This window comes from Elephantulus edwardii, unplaced genomic scaffold, assembly GCF_000299155.1.
Source record: "Elephantulus edwardii isolate Elephantulus edwardi_28Jun2011 unplaced genomic scaffold, EleEdw1.0 scaffold00371, whole genome shotgun sequence".
In the NCBI taxonomy this organism is placed as follows: domain Eukaryota; kingdom Metazoa; phylum Chordata; class Mammalia; order Macroscelidea; family Macroscelididae; genus Elephantulus; species Elephantulus edwardii.
This window is the reverse complement of record NW_006400121.1, coordinates 619,468-638,824: the sequence shown is the minus strand read 5'-3', so window position 1 is coordinate 638,824 and position 19,357 is coordinate 619,468. Positions and strand designations below refer to the sequence as shown.

The 19,357-nt window shown below is 37.0% G+C and overlaps 1 protein-coding gene across 1 annotated transcript in view; it reads left to right on the top strand.

The window, feature by feature from the left end:
- Positions 1-19,357, top strand: part of NEK1 (NIMA-related kinase 1) — a 229,495-nt gene that overhangs the window by 64,230 nt on the left and 145,908 nt on the right. Inside the window, exons 15-16 of the mRNA XM_006902136.1 lie at positions 14,794-14,959; positions 15,038-15,167. Coding sequence (XP_006902198.1) covers positions 14,794-14,959; positions 15,038-15,167 — 296 coding nt within the window. The remainder of the gene's footprint in view (positions 1-14,793; positions 14,960-15,037; positions 15,168-19,357) is intronic.

The following is a 19,357-nucleotide window of genomic DNA, read 5'->3' as shown; positions in this document are numbered from 1 at the left end:
ATAAATATTAATATATTGATTTTTCTGTATGGTGTGAGATGTGAATCCTGTTTCAGTTTTCTGCAAATAGATGTCCATTTTTGCCAGCTCATTTGTTAAAAGGGCTGTCATTACACCATTTAATGGGTTTTGCTTCTTTGTCAAATATAAATTGACCATTGGTGGTGGGGGTTATGTACCATTGAGTCGACTATGACTCATAGATATCCTGTGAATAATGGTTCAGAAACTTGCCCTATCCAGAGCCAACCTCACCGCCTCTGACATACTTGACCCCGTTGCCAGTCCATCTCATTCAAGATCTTCCTCTCCTGCACGGACCCTCTCCCTTTCAAAGCATGGTGACCTTCTCCAGGGACTGGTCCCTTCTGGCAACCTGCCCAAAGTATGTGAAATGGATTTCAAAATTCTATCCTTCAAGGAGCAACCTGGTTTCTCCCTCAACAGGACAGGCTTCTTTGTTCTCTTGGCAGTCCATGGTGTGTTCTGTACTCTTCTCTAGTACCACAACTCAAAGGTTATCGATTTTTCTTCATTCTTATTCATTATTCAGTTTTCAGAGTCATAGCAAGCAATTGTGAAGACCATGGATCAAGCACAGCTTACTATCTAGACTGACATTGTTGCTCTTCAGCAGTCTGGAGAGGTCTCTGACAGTAAATTTTTCAAATACAGCTCACCTTTTGATTTCCTCACTGCTAGTGCCAATGGTGTTGATTGTAGATCTGTGCAATATGAAATTGTTAACAACTTCAATAATTTCTCTGTCTATCATGATACTACCAATTGACCTGGTAGTGATAATCTTTGTTTTCTTGATGTTGAGATGCAATCCATATTGAAGGCTGCAGTCCTTGACCTTCTTAAGCAAATACTTCAAATTCTCCTTAGTTTTAGTGAATAAGGTTGTGTCAGCTGTTTAACATAGGGTGTTGATGAGTCTTCCTCCAATCCTGATATCACATTCTTCTTCATAAAATCCAGTGTCTTAAATGATCTGTTCTGCATATAGATTGAAAAGGAATGGAGAAAGGATACATTCTTGATGTATTCCTCTCAATTTTGAACCATACACTGTTGCCTTCCTGTATTTGGACATAGCTTCCTGGTTTAAGTCTAGGTGTTGCTTGAGCACAATCAGGTATTCTGGGATTCCCATTCTTCTGAATCTTAGCCTCAGTTTGTTGTGATCAATTACGTTTGCACTGTCAAAAAAAGCACAAATAGACATCCTTCCATACTCTCTGCTTTCAGCCATGATCCATTTGACATTGGCGATGCTTTCCCGACTGCTATGGCCTCTTGTCTTTCTAGCACTTCTCTAGTTATATACTACCTAATAAGTTTTGGATAATCATTAGCAGGATTTTGCTATGTGGGTTGATTTCTGGGTTCTCAATTCTATACCATTGGTCTGTGTATCTGTCATTGTATCAGTACCATGGTGTTTTGATTACAGTGGTTGTGTAGTGGATTTTGAAATCAGGAAATGAGATGCCTCCTACCTCATTTCCCCTTCCCCCAAAGAGCTTTGCTTATTCTTTCCAGCTTTGCTTGTTCTTTCCTTTCCAAATGAAGCTGAAAAGGACCTTTTTTATGTCCTTGAAGAATTACTTTGAGGTATTGAAATTGCATTGAATCTGTAGATGTCTTTTGGTAGGACTGTCATTTTCACAATGTTCAATCTTTTTTCTGAACAGGGAATATTTTCCACTTAGTTAGATCTCTTACTGTTTTCTGTAGTAGTTTTAGTTTTAAAGATCTTTTGTGTGTCTAGTTAGGATTATTCCTAAGTATTTTACCTTGTGACTGGCTATTTTAAATGATACTGTTTTTCTAGTTTCCTTTTCCATTCTTTCTTTGTTGCTGTATAGAAATTATCATGGTTTTGTATATTGATCTTATAACTGCCACTGTACTGAACTGTTCTACCAAGCTTTTTTTAACTCTTGGGGGCTTCTGAGTATTCTATAATATCATTTGCGTATAGCAACAGTTTCACCACCTCTTTGCCAGTTTAAATGCCTCTTATTTCCATTTCTTGCTTCATTGGCCTAGCTAGAACTTCCAATACAATATTAAATAGGAGTGGTAATAGTGCGCATTATGGGTGGTCCCTGTTGCAAGAGAATTAATTGCCTTTTGTCTGTCTCCATTGAGCTCTGGGCTTTGTGTATATGCTTTTGAATATGTTGAAGACATTCTCCTCTGTTCCTGTTTTGCAGAGTGTTTAATTAGGAAGTGGTGTTTTTATTGGCGGTGGATTTATTGAAAGCCTTTTTTGCATCAGTTTATAGGATCATATATTTCTTGTTCTTTTTTTGATAATGTGTGAATTAATGAATTCTTTTTTAAAAATTTTTATTTTATATTTTTTTATTTTATTATTTTGTGTGTATGTACCGTGAAATCTGATCTGACTGGTACAAGAGGAGATTGTCCCTCTTTCTCCAGCAGAGCCTCTGATGGATTCGAACTGTGCACCTCTGGAATTGCAGTGCCACTAGACCACCAGAGCTCGAATTCTTTTTCTTATATTCAGCCATCCTTGCATTTCTGTTATGAATGCTGCTTGGTCATGATAAATTCTTTTTACACACACATACAAACAGTTGGATTCTGTTGGCCAGAATTTTGTGAAGAATTTCTATATTTATGTTCATGAGAGATACTTGTTTGTAGTTTTCATTTTTCTTGCCATATCTTTGCCTGGTTTTGGTATTAATGCTCGTGCTTGTTTCATAGAATAACTTTTGAAGTGCTACTTATTTTTATATTTTTTAAAAACAAGTAGTATTAATGATAATTCATCTTTGAATGTTTGGTAGAATTCACATGTGAAGCTGTTTAGGCCATGACTTTTTTTGTGGGGGGAGAGGGAACAAAAGGTCTTTTTATGACCTTGTCCGTTTCTTTTGTTGTGAATCTGTTCAAGCCTTCCACTTCTGTCTGTGTCATTTTGGGTAGAGTGTGGGTTTCTAGTAATTTGTTTATTTCCACTAGCTTTTTGGATTTGTCAGAATATAGCTTTTCATAATATTCCAGTATTACTGATTTAATTTTAGCTTGTTCTGTTGATGTCACCTTTTTAATTTCTTATTTGTTATTTGTGTCTGTTTTTCTTTTAAGCTTACTCATGGTTTGTCTGTTTTATTAGCCCATTTGAAATGCCAGCTCCTGGTTTATTGATAGTTTCAATTATTTTTCTGTTTTCTATCCATTGATCTCATTGCTTCTCCATATAATTTCCTTTTCTTTAGACGCTGTGGGGTTGGATTGTTACTTTTCAATTTGATGGTTATGTTGCATTAGATCATTAATTTTGCTTCTTTCTTCCTTTTTTATATGTTTGTCTATTGCTATGAACTGCCCCTGAGGACTGCCCTAGCTGTATCCCAGAGGTTTTGGTATGTTATATTATTATTTCCATTCATTTTGAGGAACTTTGTAATTTCATTTCTTCTATAACCCAGGAGTAGCTCAAACAAGATCTTATTTAGGTTCTGCTTCGATGTTCTTTTTTCCCTTTATCCTCTAATTTGCAGCTTGATGGTCTGAGAAGATACTTGGTATTTTTTCAGTGTTTTTGCATTTGTTGAAGCTGGCTGTATGTCCTGATATGTTCAGTTTTGGGAAATGTAATATAATCATTTAAAAAGGGGGGAAAAAGGAAAATAGACTTAATTTTTGTTGTTGAAGTATACTGAATATATAAAGTATACTATGAAGTCGAGTTGGCCAATTGTATACTTTAGTTCTTCTGCATCTTTGTTGACTCTGTTTTGATTTGACCTGTCTTCTGGTGAGAATGGTATGTTGAATGTTGTGTTGAGAATGGTACTGTTGTGGTGTTGTCTGTTTCTTTATTCAGGTTTTTGAACTGCTGTTTTATGTATTTTGTAGTTCTCTCACTAGGTGCATAATTAAGTTTATGTTCTCTTGATGTTCTTGATGTTTTCTTGATCCATTATGCCTTTAATTATTACATAGTGCCCTTTCTTTACTCAGAGGTTTGTTTTCATCCTGAAGTCTGTTTTATCAATTATTAGTATTGCCACTCCAGCTTTCTTCTAGATTCCATTTGCTTGGTGTATTTTTTTTTCCTTCATCCTTTGATCTTTAGCATCTCTTTGTCTTCATTTTCTTCTGCCATTTTTTAGGGCTTTTTTTCTTTATTTTTTTATTCTTTGTTTTAATTTTACATTGGTTTGTATAAGAATGTATATACATTGTCTTTCACAACTATCCATTCACATTGTGTTTTATTTACTCATTCTCATGACTTATTTTTTATAAAATTAATCACAATGTCTTTATTTTTTAAATGTATCTCTTCAAAGCAATATATTGATGTACTTTGTGTTTTTAATCCATTTCACTACTTTTTTATTTTTAGTACTTTTTAAAATTTTTTTTTCTTTTATTATTTTTTGTGTGTGTACCATCAAGTTGTATCTGACTGGTGCAGGAGGAGATTGTCCCTCCTTCTCCAGCAGAGCATATGGTAGATTTGAACCATGCGCCTTTGGGATTGCAGTACAGCTTCTTGCCACTAGGCCACCAAAGCTCCGCACCCCCCCCCCTTTTTTTCTCTCTTAATATGTGTATTTAAATAATGCACATTTAGTGTGTTGGTTGTTATTGTTTATTTGGGGTTTTTTTTTTACATTTAGTATAATTACTGATAGGCTACAATAACTGATTATTGTTTCCATTTTGCTACATTCCTTTTCCTGTTGTTGCTGATTACCTTGACCCCCCACCTTCCTTTACTGTCTCTGTGTGGAGACTTCCCTTAATATTTCTTGTAGAATTGGCCTCATTTTCACAAATTCTGTAAGTTCCTTCTTTTCTTCAAATGACTTCTTATTTGATGGCCTTTTTTTGATGTAGGATCCTAAGCTGGCAGTTCTTTTCTTTCAGTTTTCTGTATATGCCATCACATTGTATTCTTGCTTACATGGTTTCTTCTGAGAAGTCAGTTTAATCTAATTGGTTCTTCTGTGTAGGTGATTTCTTTTTCGCTTATCTTAAATTTTTGAGAATTTGACTATGATATATTTTGGTGTTTTTCTTTTGGGGTCAAGTCCATTTGACATTCATTGAGCTTCTTGAATTTGTATTTGCTCAATTTTTTATAATGCCTAGGAAATTTCTTTCTAGTGCTTCTTCCACCATTTTCTCAGTGTTTTGATTCTCCTGTTCTGTTTTGGTATTCATGTCACATGGTTTTTGTTTCATTTGTATGTCATCCCACATGCTTCTGATGTTTTCTTATTTTTCCTTTTGTCTTCTGTGTTGGGTTTTTTTTCCTCTCTTCTTTTAATTTCGCACTGAGGTTCTTTTATCTTCCTGACTCTGTTCCTTTTTTTCTGTTTGACTTTTTGTGCCTCAATATGTTGAAAATTTCTGCAATATTCATCTTGATATTTTTGGGTTGTATTTTTATGCTTTTTTGGGGTACTGTGCTGGTTGTATTGTCTCTGTCTTGTGATGATTTTAAAAATTCTCATACCTCTTCATTTATGGAATTCTTCCTTTCATGATACGTAATTTCCTCAGTACCAGTTCTTGGATTTCACATTGTTGTATTTCTTCTGTTTCCCTATCTCTGGGACATCCATTTTGTCGGTTATCTTAACTGCTTTTTTAGCAGAAGTGTTTTTTCCTCCCCCCCATAATATTTGATTCTGTCTGCTACTTCATTGACTTTGTGTCAAGTTCTTGGTATATATCAGACAGTTTCTATTGTATCATGGTAGGTAGCTGTCAATTCCTTTTCTTTTTGATGCTCTTGTTAGAGTTGCAGATTCTAAGTATTACCCCTGATCTAGCTTCTTAGTCCCCAATGGTTTTTTTGTGAATTGTACTGTTCGCTCTTTTCCTGTGGCAAGCTTCTCATCTAGTTGTCTTTGGAGGGGCATGGAGCTGAGATCTCTTCCTTTTTTCAGCTATCATGAGCCTGCTTCTCTATCCTGTAGTTTGATGAGCGTTTCCCCTAAGAGATTAAGGAGCAAACAAATTTGGCTTCTTCAGCCTGTGTCTTATGCATATGAATGGGAATTGCCATTTTCCCCTAAAGGGATAAAGCACCTAGAGAGCTGAGAAAGTCCCAGGAATACTTCCAAGGACACTTTCCTCCCCAAATCTCAGTTGACTGGTGCTCCCTGAGTAGGTACTCCTCTTCTGAGGCAGTATGGGAAGGAGTGCTTCAGCATTAGCAGACAAAGTCTTTAAGGAACTGGGATTTTACTATCCAAGTCTTGATGCTAAGGTGTAGCTGTGTCTTCTCCTGAGACAATGGTAGGACCTGTTTCCCCAAGAGATCACAAAGCTCTTCTGTTGGGTAAGTCCCAGGAATGCTGCTGGGGACCCATTCCTTCTCATTTCTTGGTGGTCAGTTGGTGCTTATGGTTTTTAAGGTGCACCACAAGGCACTTTCCTTACTGCTGGCTGTTCAGTGCAGCCCACAAGGCACTCCTCTCCTGGTTGTGGCAGTGTGGACTCCCAGGAGGCCTGCAGCGTGAGCTCTCAGGAGGCCTGCAGCATGGGCTCCCAGGAGACCTGTAGTATGGGTTCCTACGAGGTCTTCAGGGCTCTCCCTCTCTGCTGACTGGTTCCTGATAGGCTAATCTTTGCTTTTAAGAACTGTTTCCCCTTAGCTCTTATAGTGAGAAAGTTATGCTTCCAAGCCCAAGGTCAGTGATTTTAATCTGCAGCCCACAGGCCTGGCTTAAATTGCTTTTTGCCCAACATTCTTCCGAGTGGTATAGCACTGGTCTGTGCATTCCTGTACAGAGGTAACTACTTGTTGCTGTGATGCTAAACACTGTGGCACTGATGAGCTAAATTTGATAATAGTTATCCATGGTAGACAGTGTTTGGTGGAGCTCCCTTATTAAAACAAGCTTTGAAGCAGGAGTGGCATCCACTTCTGAAATGGCTTGCCTCCGGAAAGTCTATGAACAGTGCTCAGGTCTTTTCATTCATAGGGTCGCCATGAATCATATACGACTCGATGGCAATTAACAACAGCAACCGTGAGATATTGAAACATGATAAAATTTGCACTTTGGGCTAAACTTACTTAAAAATTACTTGAGTGTCCATTTCAAGATTTTAAGAGCAACGCAAGGACATAGTATTGGAGACTCTTTCAATCTGAGTTGATCTAGTATAGAAAGAATTTCTTATTCTTTGTCTCTGTTAATCTCTCCAAATTGATTTCTATCCATTCTCTACTGCATGCTTTTAGTCCTTGTGAGCTATAGATAGTACTTACAATTTGCTTAGTATATGTATATAGCCCACTCAATCTCTTCATACCTGTTTCTTTTTGCATGAAATTCCTTTTCTCTCTTCCCACGTTGGCCCTCATCTCTATTTTCCTAAATAGCTGTTAATTCCTAAATAGCAATCCTAGAGAGCAATGTTAATTCACATGTTTTCTTTTGATAGATCCAGACTATATATTCTTGGACAAGTTATTTAATTGTTAAGCTTTGCTTTTTTTCATCTTAAAACGAAAATATGAAAAGTTCTGAAAACCTGGTTAGCAAGAACTCAGTTCATTTCTTTTTTATCTTAATCTTATGTTTACTTTTTTGCTTCTGTACCATGCTGTATACAAATCTGTCTGTGTTGTTGTATCCTGTCAAGTCAGAACCAATCCATAGAAGAACCTCCAGATTTTCAGAGGCAGTAAATTGCATGGGAGGAGATTGCCTACTTTTATCTCATGGAGAAGCTGCAAGATTGGAACTGTATGTCTTTGGCTTGGAAGTGCAGCTCCATGTAAAAGTTAGAATTCTACAGTAGTTAATAGACTTATGAACACAAAGTGTACACACCTTGTATAGTACCATTCTTTAAAGTGTGGCTGGAACTTATGAATATATGATAGCTTCCTTGACTAGATTATCTAATGTGGGAAGTGGGGCATTTTATACTCAGACTGGAAAGATGGTAGCCAGTGAGGCAGTTCCTGTGATCTGGAAGAAAGCAAATACTCGTGTAGTGAACTGCCATCGAAGGGCACATGGAAGAAGTGTAAGTGGACCATAGGACCCAATAATAGCCCCTCACCAAGAACTAGTGAGAAAATGAGGGTCTTAATAGTACCACTGCAAGTAAACATTCTGCCAACCGTTAGCATCATAGATGGATCCCAAACTTCAAGTGAGCATTGTAGTCTCCACTGATACTTGGTAATTCATGAAGATAACTAATACTCAGATTTCTTGGCTAGTGTAACTTGAAGTACTAAATGAATATTACTTTAAAACTGCTAAATTGGCGTAAATTATTATGCAGGTATACTACGGTAATCTATATTGTAATTATATCTTTGAATCAGTTGTTAATAGCGTATGTTGAAACTATCAGTTTCTATTTTATTAACCTTTTTTGTTCAGTTACAAAAGAAACATTTATAAAGGTAAATGATTCTTTGGGATTACATCCTTGCTCATTTCTTTTCCCTTAAAGTTGTAATTTTAAAAAGAGCTTTCTTTGTGGCACAAATGGTTTGCAATCATCTCCTAACATAAGGTTGTCATGGATCATAATGACTGGACAGTATTGGCTTTGTTTTTCATTTTTTTGTTTTTGTCTAGCTGTAGCACATTTGTGTGTGTGTGTATTTAGACACACAAATAACATGCATGTACATGTAATTTGCATTGCATACATGTTATGTGCTATCGAGTTGCTTGCGACTCATAGCAACCCTGTGTACAACAGCCCTAAACCCTGCTCTATCTTGTGCCAATCGCATTATCTCCGACACACCTATCCTGTTTACCCCAGTCACTGAATCAATCCACCTCATAGAGGGTCTTCCCCTCCTGCGCTGTCCATCCACCCTACCAAGCATGATGTCCGTCTCCAAGGACCGGTCGCTCCTTACAGGATGTCCAAAGTATGTCACACGAAGCCTCAGAATCCTTGCCACCAAGGAGTAGCCTGGTTTAACCCTCTCCAGGATGAATCTGTTTTCTTAGCAGTCCATGGTACCCTCAGTACTCTTCTCCAGCACCACAGCTCAAAGGCATCAATTCTCCTTCTTTCCTGCCTAGTCATTGTCCAACTCTCTGATGCATAACAAGTGATTGCAAAGACCATGACCTATGTCAGACACACCTTAGTTTTCAGAATGACACCAATGCTCTTCAGTACTTTGGAGAGGTCCCTAACAGCAGACTTTGCCATCGCAATACGTCTTTCAATTTCCTGAGTGCTGGTGCCAAGAGTGTTGATGTGGAGCCAAACAGACCAAAACTGTGAACAGTCTCAATCTCTTTACCATCCATCCTGATGCTGCCAATTGGTCCAGTGGTGAGAATCTTTATCTTCTTGACATTGAGCCTCAATCCATATTGGAGGCTGCAGTCCTTGACCCTCTGCAGCAAGTGCTTCAGGTCCTCCTCAGTTTCAGCAAGCAGGATTGTATCATGTGCATAATGCAGATTGTTGCTAGATCTTCCACCAATACTGACCCCACATTTCTCCTCATAGAGCCAGTCTTCCCAGATAATCTGTTCTGCATACAGGTTGAAAAGATAAGGAGACAGGACACATCTCTGGTGTACGCCCTTCCCAATTTTGAACCATGCAGTGTTTCCTTGCTATGATTCCATGCCTAGGAAACTAATATTGTGCATGTTTGTTTAAAATAGCTGTATCCTTGTTTTCTTTATTTAGTCTTTTGTGATCAGAAGTTGTTCATGTTAACTGTTGAGTCTTCTCTCTCTCATAGCACAACAGGTAAAAACCTTGTCCTCCATCCTCATAATTTCTACTATGCGCAAGCCCACTGCTGCTTTCACTGCTTTTCAGTTCATCTCTTTAAGGGTATTATATATCAACAATTACATAAATTTCTGAATAACTAACATGTAGGGAGCTTTGGGGATTAGTGGGTACGATGTTGCACTGCCAGTTCAAAGGCACTTGGTTTGATTCTACTCGCTGCTCAAAGGAAGAAAGATGAATGGTCTCCTCTTCATGTAGCTTACAGCCTCTAAAAACCAACTGTGGGGTCAGCTATGAGTTGTTACCAACTTGACAGCACATAATGAAAGCAACAATTCAATATAAGTTGCCTTTTCTAAATTTACATGTTTGTGCACACTAAGTATGCAGTGAGATGATCTGGCACCTAGTGGGTAAGGAATTGTTTAGTCTACTCTGGTTTGGCAGAACAGATGGTTTATATCCCCCAGCTTTTTTAAAAATTTGTGTGTGTGTGTGTCTACCATCAAATTGGGTCTGACTGGTACAGGAAGAGATTGTGTCTCCTTTTGCAGCAGAACATCTGGGGAATTTGAACTGCACACCTCTCGTATTGCAGTGCAGATTCTTGCCACTAGGCCACCAAAGCTCCCCGAGTATACAGTTTTAAGTAATCTATTATTACCCTAATGTTAAGTTCCTGGTGCAAACTTCTAAGTACTCAAATACTAGCTGAAATTTTGATATTTCAAATCCACCCAGAGTTATCTTGGAAAATAGGCCTGGCATTCTGCTTCCAAAAGGTCATCGCCTTGAAAACTGACAAGCATAGTCTCCTACTACAAATCTAGAGTTGACATGAGTTGATGTTGACTGTTAAGTAACAACACTGTTAATGTTAAGTAGAACTTAACCTACCTACCTTTGAGTGATAAAGAGAGGCTCAACGTAGCCCTTTCTAAAATAAGTCACTCCTTGTTTTACCTGATATCGCAGTGAGAAATTACCAAATAACCAAATCCTTTGTATCAGATCTGTATTAAGTGTTGAAAATGTCATTATTCTATATTTCCCTCTTGCTTATATTTTTATATATAATAAAGTAATTTTACTATGTATAAAATGTACTATTGTATTCCTAAATGTCTAGCTTTTTTTATATAGATATTGTATGCATAATGTATTTCTGCTTCACTGTACATGTTTTGACATTTTATTGTGCTTTATATGAAACTTTACATAGTACATTAGTTTCCCAATTAATGGTTCATAAACAGATTGTCCCATGGTGTTGTTTTACAAGCCCACATTGTCTTAGTACTCTCCCTGTTTCCATGTGTCTGGTTGTCCTGCCCTCCTTGTCTTCTTAGCTTTGGTTTTGGGCATATGGTGCCCTTGTATCTTATGTAATTGTGCTAAGAAGCATATTCTTCACTTGTTTCATTCTTTGTTTTATAAAGTCTCATTATTTGGCTGTAATTCTTTTGTTGAAGATTAAACAATTTTGTTTGCCATCATTTATTTAAATAAGGATGGTTTTCTATCAATTAAAAAAATTCTATTTGTTTTTGTACTTATTTTCTGTTGGAGTTCTAGTATCCTGGTAGTAAGGAGCTGTGCTGCCAATCCAAAGGCATGTGGTTCAAATCCACAACTTCTCTATGGGAGAAAAATGTACACTTTCCTCTCATGCAATTTACTGCCTCTGAAAACCCTTTGGGGAGTCAACTGTGAGTTGATTTCCTACTCAAAGGAACATAACAAGATTACAATTACCTGTAGAGTTTTAAATATTAAACTTACTTTGCTATTTGATTTCTTTTACAGTTGGTAAGGATCTAAAAGCTCAATATAATATGAATCAAATTAAGAAGCCCACATTTAGAGAAAACAAATACTAAGTTTCATATTATTAAGAGAAGTATTTAAAAATTAAAAATATTAATGTACTTCTCAATGGTAGGTGTTGTAATAGCCAACTCTATCTTTTTTTTGTACCTCTTATAAATATGTAATTGCATAAAATTTTATTCCACATACATATTTGGTCATATCACGATCATTATATGCAAGAGGTCCATCTGTAGTTTGAAAAGACACTGGAATACTATTCAGTAGGGAGCGTGGTGGCCTAGTGGCAAGAAGCTGTGCTGCAGTGTCAAAGGCACACGGTTTGAAGCCATCAGTGGCTCCCAGGAGAAGGATAGGCAATTAACTGCCTCTGAAGAGTCACTGGAGGGTCAGGTATTGGTTGGTTCCCACTCTATAGTACACAACAACAGCTATTCAATAACAAGGAATAATCTATAAATGCAACAGCATGGGTCAGTCTCAATAACATAGTAGGTGAAAGAAGACACACTAAAAAGTACATATTTTATAATTGCATTTATATGTCAAAACTCTTGTTTATGATTGTAAGTTTTATTTCATATAAATTTTATTGCAGCTAAGTTTATTTTGAAAAGATCATATTGCTTCAATGTTCTAACATGACATTTTCAGCATTTTTTTAAAGTAAAAATTTTTCTTTTATACTGGTTTACTTAAAAAGTTCGTGTACATTGTTTTTCACACCAGATCTTTCCCATTTCCTTTACCCACCCTCCCTCTACCCATCAAATTGTGTGTCTTTATGATTACTTCCCTGTCCATCCTCACCCCCACTGTCATTTACCCTTACCCCTTTGGATCCTCATACATGTTAACTAGTTATATTTCCAGAATAATGGTGTTATACAGTATTTTTCCTTATGAGACTGAGTAAGTTCACTTAGCATGATGCTCTCCAGTCTCTCTCAAGTTAGGTAATGATTTTCAAAATCCTTGAGCATGTGTGCTGTGAGTATTCCATCGTATATACCAAAATTTCTCAATCCATTCGATTGTGGTTGGACGTTTGGGCTGTTTTTATGTTCTTACCATGGTGAACAACATTGCAATATAAGTGATGCTATTAGTATCAGAGAGTTGGACAGTGAATAGGGATGATAGAGAATTGATACCTTTGAGCTGTGGTGCTGGAGAAGAGTATTGAATACACCATGGACTGCTAGGAGAACAAACAGGTTTGTCTTGGAGAAGGTGAAGCTGGAATGCTCATTGGAGTCAAGGATTCTAAAGCTTTGTCTGATATACTTTGGGCAAGGAGGGACTGGTCCTTGGAGAGGGACGTCATGTTTGGGAGAGTGGAGGGGCGGCAAAGGAGAGGAAGACCTTCGATGAGATGGATCGATTCTGTGACTGGAGTGATGGGAATAAGTGCATTTGGGATGGCTAGGTTGGCACAGGATAGAACGGTGTTTAGAGCTCTTGTACACAGGGTCGCTATGAGTCGCAAGCTCCTAACAACAACATTAACACTAGTTAAAACTCCAACAGTAACCAGTATCATGGGAGATTTGACCATGTTTAGTCAGAATTCTGATTCTGATCTTGGTTTGAGGTGCTTATTTTGAGGATGTGTGTAAGCATCTTCTTGATGGAACTTCCTGTCACATCATCATCCTTGTTTAACATTTTTTCATCTCTTAGTACTAAATTTTTCTTAACATGATTTTTTTAAAAAATACTGTTTCTTGTAAAATTGTATGTAACTTAGTATGTCATAGTATTAAAACAAATGTTACTGAGTTACACTCCAGTTTTTTTTATTAGATTGTAATGGTTTTCTATCTATTTTAGCCAGACTTCTTCCTTCTTTATTGTCAGTATTCTTGCATCTGCTCTTACCATTTTACAAAGGATGTTTTTGATTTTTTAAAAAAGTTTACTACATGACTGTTATATTTGGTGCTATATGAGGTCATTGATTTTCCTCTTTTTACTAATATTCTATCATGAGTTCTGTAGCATTGTACATTTTATTTACTTCTTTTATAGTTTTCTACTATCTTTATTTTGTTTGGATTTTCAAGGTGGTTGTGTTCTTATATGTCTGTAGTTGAGTCCTTCTGTTTTTGCATATATTCTTTGTCATTACAACAGAAAATTCACAACTCCCTCAAGCTTTTATTATTTAGTAGTTATCTTTATTTCTAGGCGTCTTTCTTGGAATCAGAGCAACAGCAGTCTCATTAATCTTTCTGTTCTGATTTATTGTTTATTTCTTCTTATCATGCTTAATGCTGACATTTTAACAGCTGTTTTTGGTGTACTGTTAAAAAATGTTTATAAATGGATCCTGTAGTTTATGATATAATCTGAAACACCTGTACTAATAGTAGCTAGTTGTACCTACTTTTTACTGCCAAGCTTAACATTTCCTTGTAATAGTTTGTTGACCCTATTCTTCATACATCCTCCCCTTCCCCAATATCTAAATGTGTAAGTACATTTTGTTAAATGGCTTGGTACATATTTCTCTTTCTCATGGTGTTTAAACATTTAAACATGTTATTCTCATAGTCTTTAAACATTGTGCTTTCGATTACTTTTAAGAAATTTATAATTTTTTTCTGTGTATTTGTTCAGTAACTACTTTGACTGTCTTTTATTATCTTTCATTTTACTAGTCTTAAGATGTTTTTCTAGTTTGTGTGTTCTCTTCCTACTTAAATTATAACTTATTTGTGTTTTGCTTCTTTTATTCATACATTAAATGTACTTTCATGGTACATGATCTTGAATAACTACTTGGTGAATTTATTTTGGGATTATTAAATAGAACATACACATACTTTTGTTAAATATAATTTTCTTTGTTATAAAAGAAAATTGTGCTTTGGTTATAAGTCATATATTTGGCGTAATGGGACAGAATCATAAGAAATGCTTTAAAAGCTTCTTTTAGAATCATTTTCATTAAGACCATACTTTCCATATTTGTCATGTTAAATTTTGCTTTATTGTTGGTAACAAAGTTACTACTTTTTTATTATAAGCTGAAGCTTAAAATATTGTAGGCAAACATTTTGCTGTAAGTGGTGCATTTAATACTATGATGTAGTTAGAGAATTTTTTTAAAGTTAAGGCATGAGATATATTTTTTCTTTTGAGGCAGGTACACACTTTTTAGGTCTACTAAGATAACCATGTGAAAGCTCTTTGTTTAATTCCTAGGCCCCCTTTTTTGTCAGGGGAGGAGCAGTTGCTCCACCTTTTTCTCCTCGAAGGCAGTATGAACATTACCATGCCATTTTTGATCAAATGCAGCGGCAAAGAGCAGAAGATAATGAATCTAAGGGGAAAAGAGAACTGCGTGGCCGGGGTCTTCAAGAAAGGTATGGTTTATGTTTTGTACAAGTTGCTTAAGTTTTGCTTCAGAGAAAGTAATGAAAGTTACTGTGCATATTTATCTACGGAGAAATTTCACCTGGAGTACGGCCAGGATTTCCTAAAGGGACTCCAGGTCCTCACCATTTTCCCGATGCTGATGTTATTAGAAAAACTTTGAAAAGATTGAAGGCCATGTCTAAACAAGCCAGTGCAAACAGGTTGGACTGTGATGATCCATGAATTCATCCTTGTGTATGCTTTTGTCTTCTGTAGTTACCACACTTTGTAGATGTTTTCTCTTTACGTAGAATATTTTTTGCCTCTTGGATGCAGTATTTTTCTCAAGGGCAATTTTTGGCGCTTGATTACACTGTGGCACACAGTCCTTTTCAGTCAGATTTTATAGCTTATTTTTTTGTGTTACAGATTAAATGTATTATTTCTAGGAACATGTGATCATTAGCAGCCAGCATATTCTTGTAATAATTTTCTCTCCTTGCTTTAACTAAATCCAAATTTAAGTTTAAATGGAGCTAAACTTTATGATGCAGGATAAGGAAAGGTTCCGATCTGTTGTTAGTAGGATTGTTATGAGTTATAGTTAACTAGACAGGACCAAATAATAACATACTTCATGTAAACCACCAAACTTGCTTTTTCCACTCCCTTTATTCATTACTTAGAACCCCACTTTTTTTGTCATGTACATTTTCTCTTCACATTCATCTTTCATTTATGTCTCTATGATCGTGTTTATCAGATTTTCCTTAAAGTATACCATTGAAATACCTTTACTTTATTTAATAATACTTAAATAGTTTTCATTCTCATGATTTCTCTTTCTCAAGTGTGCTTATTTTTAAATGCATTCTAATGTCTTTAAAACATTCTGGTGAATTAGGGAAAAGCAGATACCATTTTGTGAAAATTTATATACATTTTATTTTTCCTTTGGTTATTTTTGAGGAGAATTTCTTTGAATGTTATAAAAATCTTTATGACACTTCTAAATTATAAAAGGTGATTAAAATGTCATTAAGCAGAGGTGTATATAATTGGGGTAAATGTAAAGATGTTATTTGTTGTGAATTGTGAAGCTACTTGTAGGTTATGCTCATTACTGAGAGAAAAAGATTCACACGTGAATGTTTTTATTTGAAATGAGTTTAAGTGAACAGTTGATTTTCTGGTATCATTGAGTCTGCTAGTAACTCTTTTTTTATATCAATACCATTAATATCACATGCAAACAAAATCCTGTTGAAAATAATTCAAAAATAGCTAGAAAAGTACATATATAGGAAACTGCCAGAATTTCAAGCAATATTTAGAAGAGACTTGTGGCACCAGAGTTATCATTGCTGATGGTAGATGGATCCTAGCTAAAAGGAAAGAATACCAGAAGAATGTCTATTTATGCTTTATTGACTATGCAAAGACATTTGACTATGTGGATCATAATAAATTATGGCTAACATTGAGAAGATTGTGAATCCCAGAGCACTTGATTATGCTCATGCAAAACCTGTATCTAGACAAAGAGGCTGTTGTGTGAATAGGGCAAGGAAACACTGTTGTTGATTGTCATCAAGTCGAGGTCAACTCATAGCGAGTCTATGAACAAAAGACCCAATGCCTTTCCATAGCTATCTTTGTTCCTCTGGGTTCATAGAGTTTCCAGAGGCATGTGGTTTAGGAAGTGGATACCACTCCTGCTTCCCAACCTGTTTTATAGCTGGGGGCTCCACCAAACACAGTCCACAATGAGAAACCATTCTGGTATTTGATATCCCCATGGCACAAGGTTCAGCATCATAGCAAACCCAGGTTACATCATATAGCACATTGAGAGAGTGATAAGCAAAGTGGAAGAATATCTCTCTAGATGTAACAGCACTTGTCTTATTTAGCAGTAGTTAAATGTTGTTGAGTTAAATATGACTCAGAGTAAGTTTTGCACAAAAGACCTTAACTTTTTTCTATGATTAACTTTTTTTTGGGTACATTTATAAGTGAGTTTGTAGGAAACACTACTTGGTCTGAAATTAAAAAGGGAGTGCCTCAGAATTGTAGTCTTTCTCCATACCTATTCAGTCTATATGCCCAGAAAATTATTCAAGAAGCTTGACTTGATGAATGGAGTGTGGCATGAAGATCAGAGGGAGACTCATCAATAATCTGCATTATGCAGATGACACAACCTTGCTTGCTGAAAGTGAGGAGGACTTGAAGTACTTGTTGCAGAAGACTGAAAAATGCAGCCTTCAATATGGATTACATCTCAGTGTCAAGAAAACAAAGATTATTATCACTGGACCAATAGGCAGCATCGGGATAGATGAAAAAAAATTATAATTGTCAAATCTTACTTGGATCCACAATCAACAGCTTAGCACCAGTAGTCAGGAAATCAGGAGACACATTGCACTGGGAAAGTCAGCACTAGGGGTCTCTCCAAATTATTGAGTAGTGATGATGTCAGTTTGAGGACTAAGGTGTGTCTGATTCAGGCCATGGTCTTCCTGATTACTTGCTATGCATCTGAGAGCTGGATATAGGGATAATAGAAGAAGAATTGATGCCTTTGAGCTATGGTGTTGGAGAGGAATGTTGAATGTCCATTGTTGTTGTTATGTGCCATCGAGTTGCCTGCAACTCATAGTAACCCTGTGTACAACAGTTCTAAACCCTGCTCTATCCTGTGCCAATCTCAATGTCTCTGACACACCTAACCCCTATTACCCCAGTCACTGAATCAATCTATCTCATCCAGGGTCTTCCTTTCCTGCACTGTCCCTCCACCCTCCCAAGCATCACATCCCTCTCCAAGAATTGGTCCCTCCTTGCAACATGTCCAGAGTATGTCAGATGAAATTTCAGAATTTGTGCCTCCAAGGAGCAGCCTGGTTTCACCCTCTCCTGGACAAACCTGTTTGTTCTCTTAGCAGTCATGGTATATTTAATACTCTTCTCCAGCACCACAGCTCAAAGGCATCAAATCTCTATCATCCTTAGTCATTGTCCAGTTCTCTGATGCATAGCAAGTGATTGATTGTAAAGACCATGGCCTGTAAAAGGCACACCTTAGTCTCCAGACTGACATCATTTCTCTTCAGTCCTTTGGAAAGGTCTCTGACAGCAGACTTTCTCCATGCAAGTCATCTTTTCTTTTCCTGACTACTGGTGCCAAGAGTGTTGATTGTGGAGCCAAGGAAACTAAAGCTGTGAACAGTCTCAATCTCTTCACCCTCTATCATGATGCTGCCAGTTGGCCCAGTCGTGAGAATCTTTGTTTTCTTCCTGTTGAGCTTCGATCCATATTGAAGACTGCAGTCCTTGACCTTCTGTCCCTAGTGTTTCAGGTCCTCCTCAGTTTCAGCAAGCAGGGTTGTGTCATCTGCATAAAAAAAATTGTTGGTGAATCTTCCTCCAGTCGTCATGCCACGTTTCTCCTCATAATGCTCAGCCTTCTGGATAATCTGTTCTGCATATAGATTGAAAAGGTATGTAGATATGATACATCCCTGGCGTACACCCTTCCCAGTTTTGAACCATGCAGTATTTTTTTGCTCTGTTCTGACAACAGCCTCCTGGTCCATGCATAAGCATGATCAGGTGTTCAGGGATTCCCATTCTTCTTAGAGTTAGCCATAGTTTTTTGTGGTATACACAAACAGCTTTGCATAGTCAATGAAACACAGATATTCATTCCTCTGATACTCCCTGCTTTCAGCCAAGATCCATCTAACATTAGCTACAGTATCCCTAGTACCACAGCCTCTTCTAAAACCAGCCTGCACATCTGGCAGTTTTCTGTTGATGTGCTGTACCAGTCATTTTTGGATAATCTACAGCACAGTCTTGCTGGCATGTGATATCAATGATATTGTTCAATAATTTCCACACTCTGTTGGGTCACCTTTCTTTGGAATGGGAACAAGTATAGATCTCTTATAGTCAGTTGGCCAAGTGGTTGGCACAACTTGGTGAACACATCTAGGGCAGTATCTGTTTGTTGAAATATGTTGAAATACCATCAATTCCTGTGGCCTTGTTTTTTGCCAATTTTTTCAGAGCAGCTTGAAATTCTTCCTTCATAACATCCATGTTCTTGTTGTTGTTGTTATATGCCATCGAGTCTCTTGCAACTTATAGCGACCCTATGTAAAACAGCCCTAAACTCTGCTCTTTCCTGTGCCAATCGCACTGTCTCTGACACACCCATCCCGATTACCCCAGTCACTGAATCAATCCACCTTGTAAAGGGTCTTCTCCTGTGCTGTCCCTCCACTCTCCCAAACATGATGTTCCTCTCCAAGGACCTGTCCCTCCTTACAACAAGTCCAAAGTATGAGAGATGAAGCCCCAGAATCCTTGCCTCCAAGGAGTAGCCTGGTTTAACCCTCTC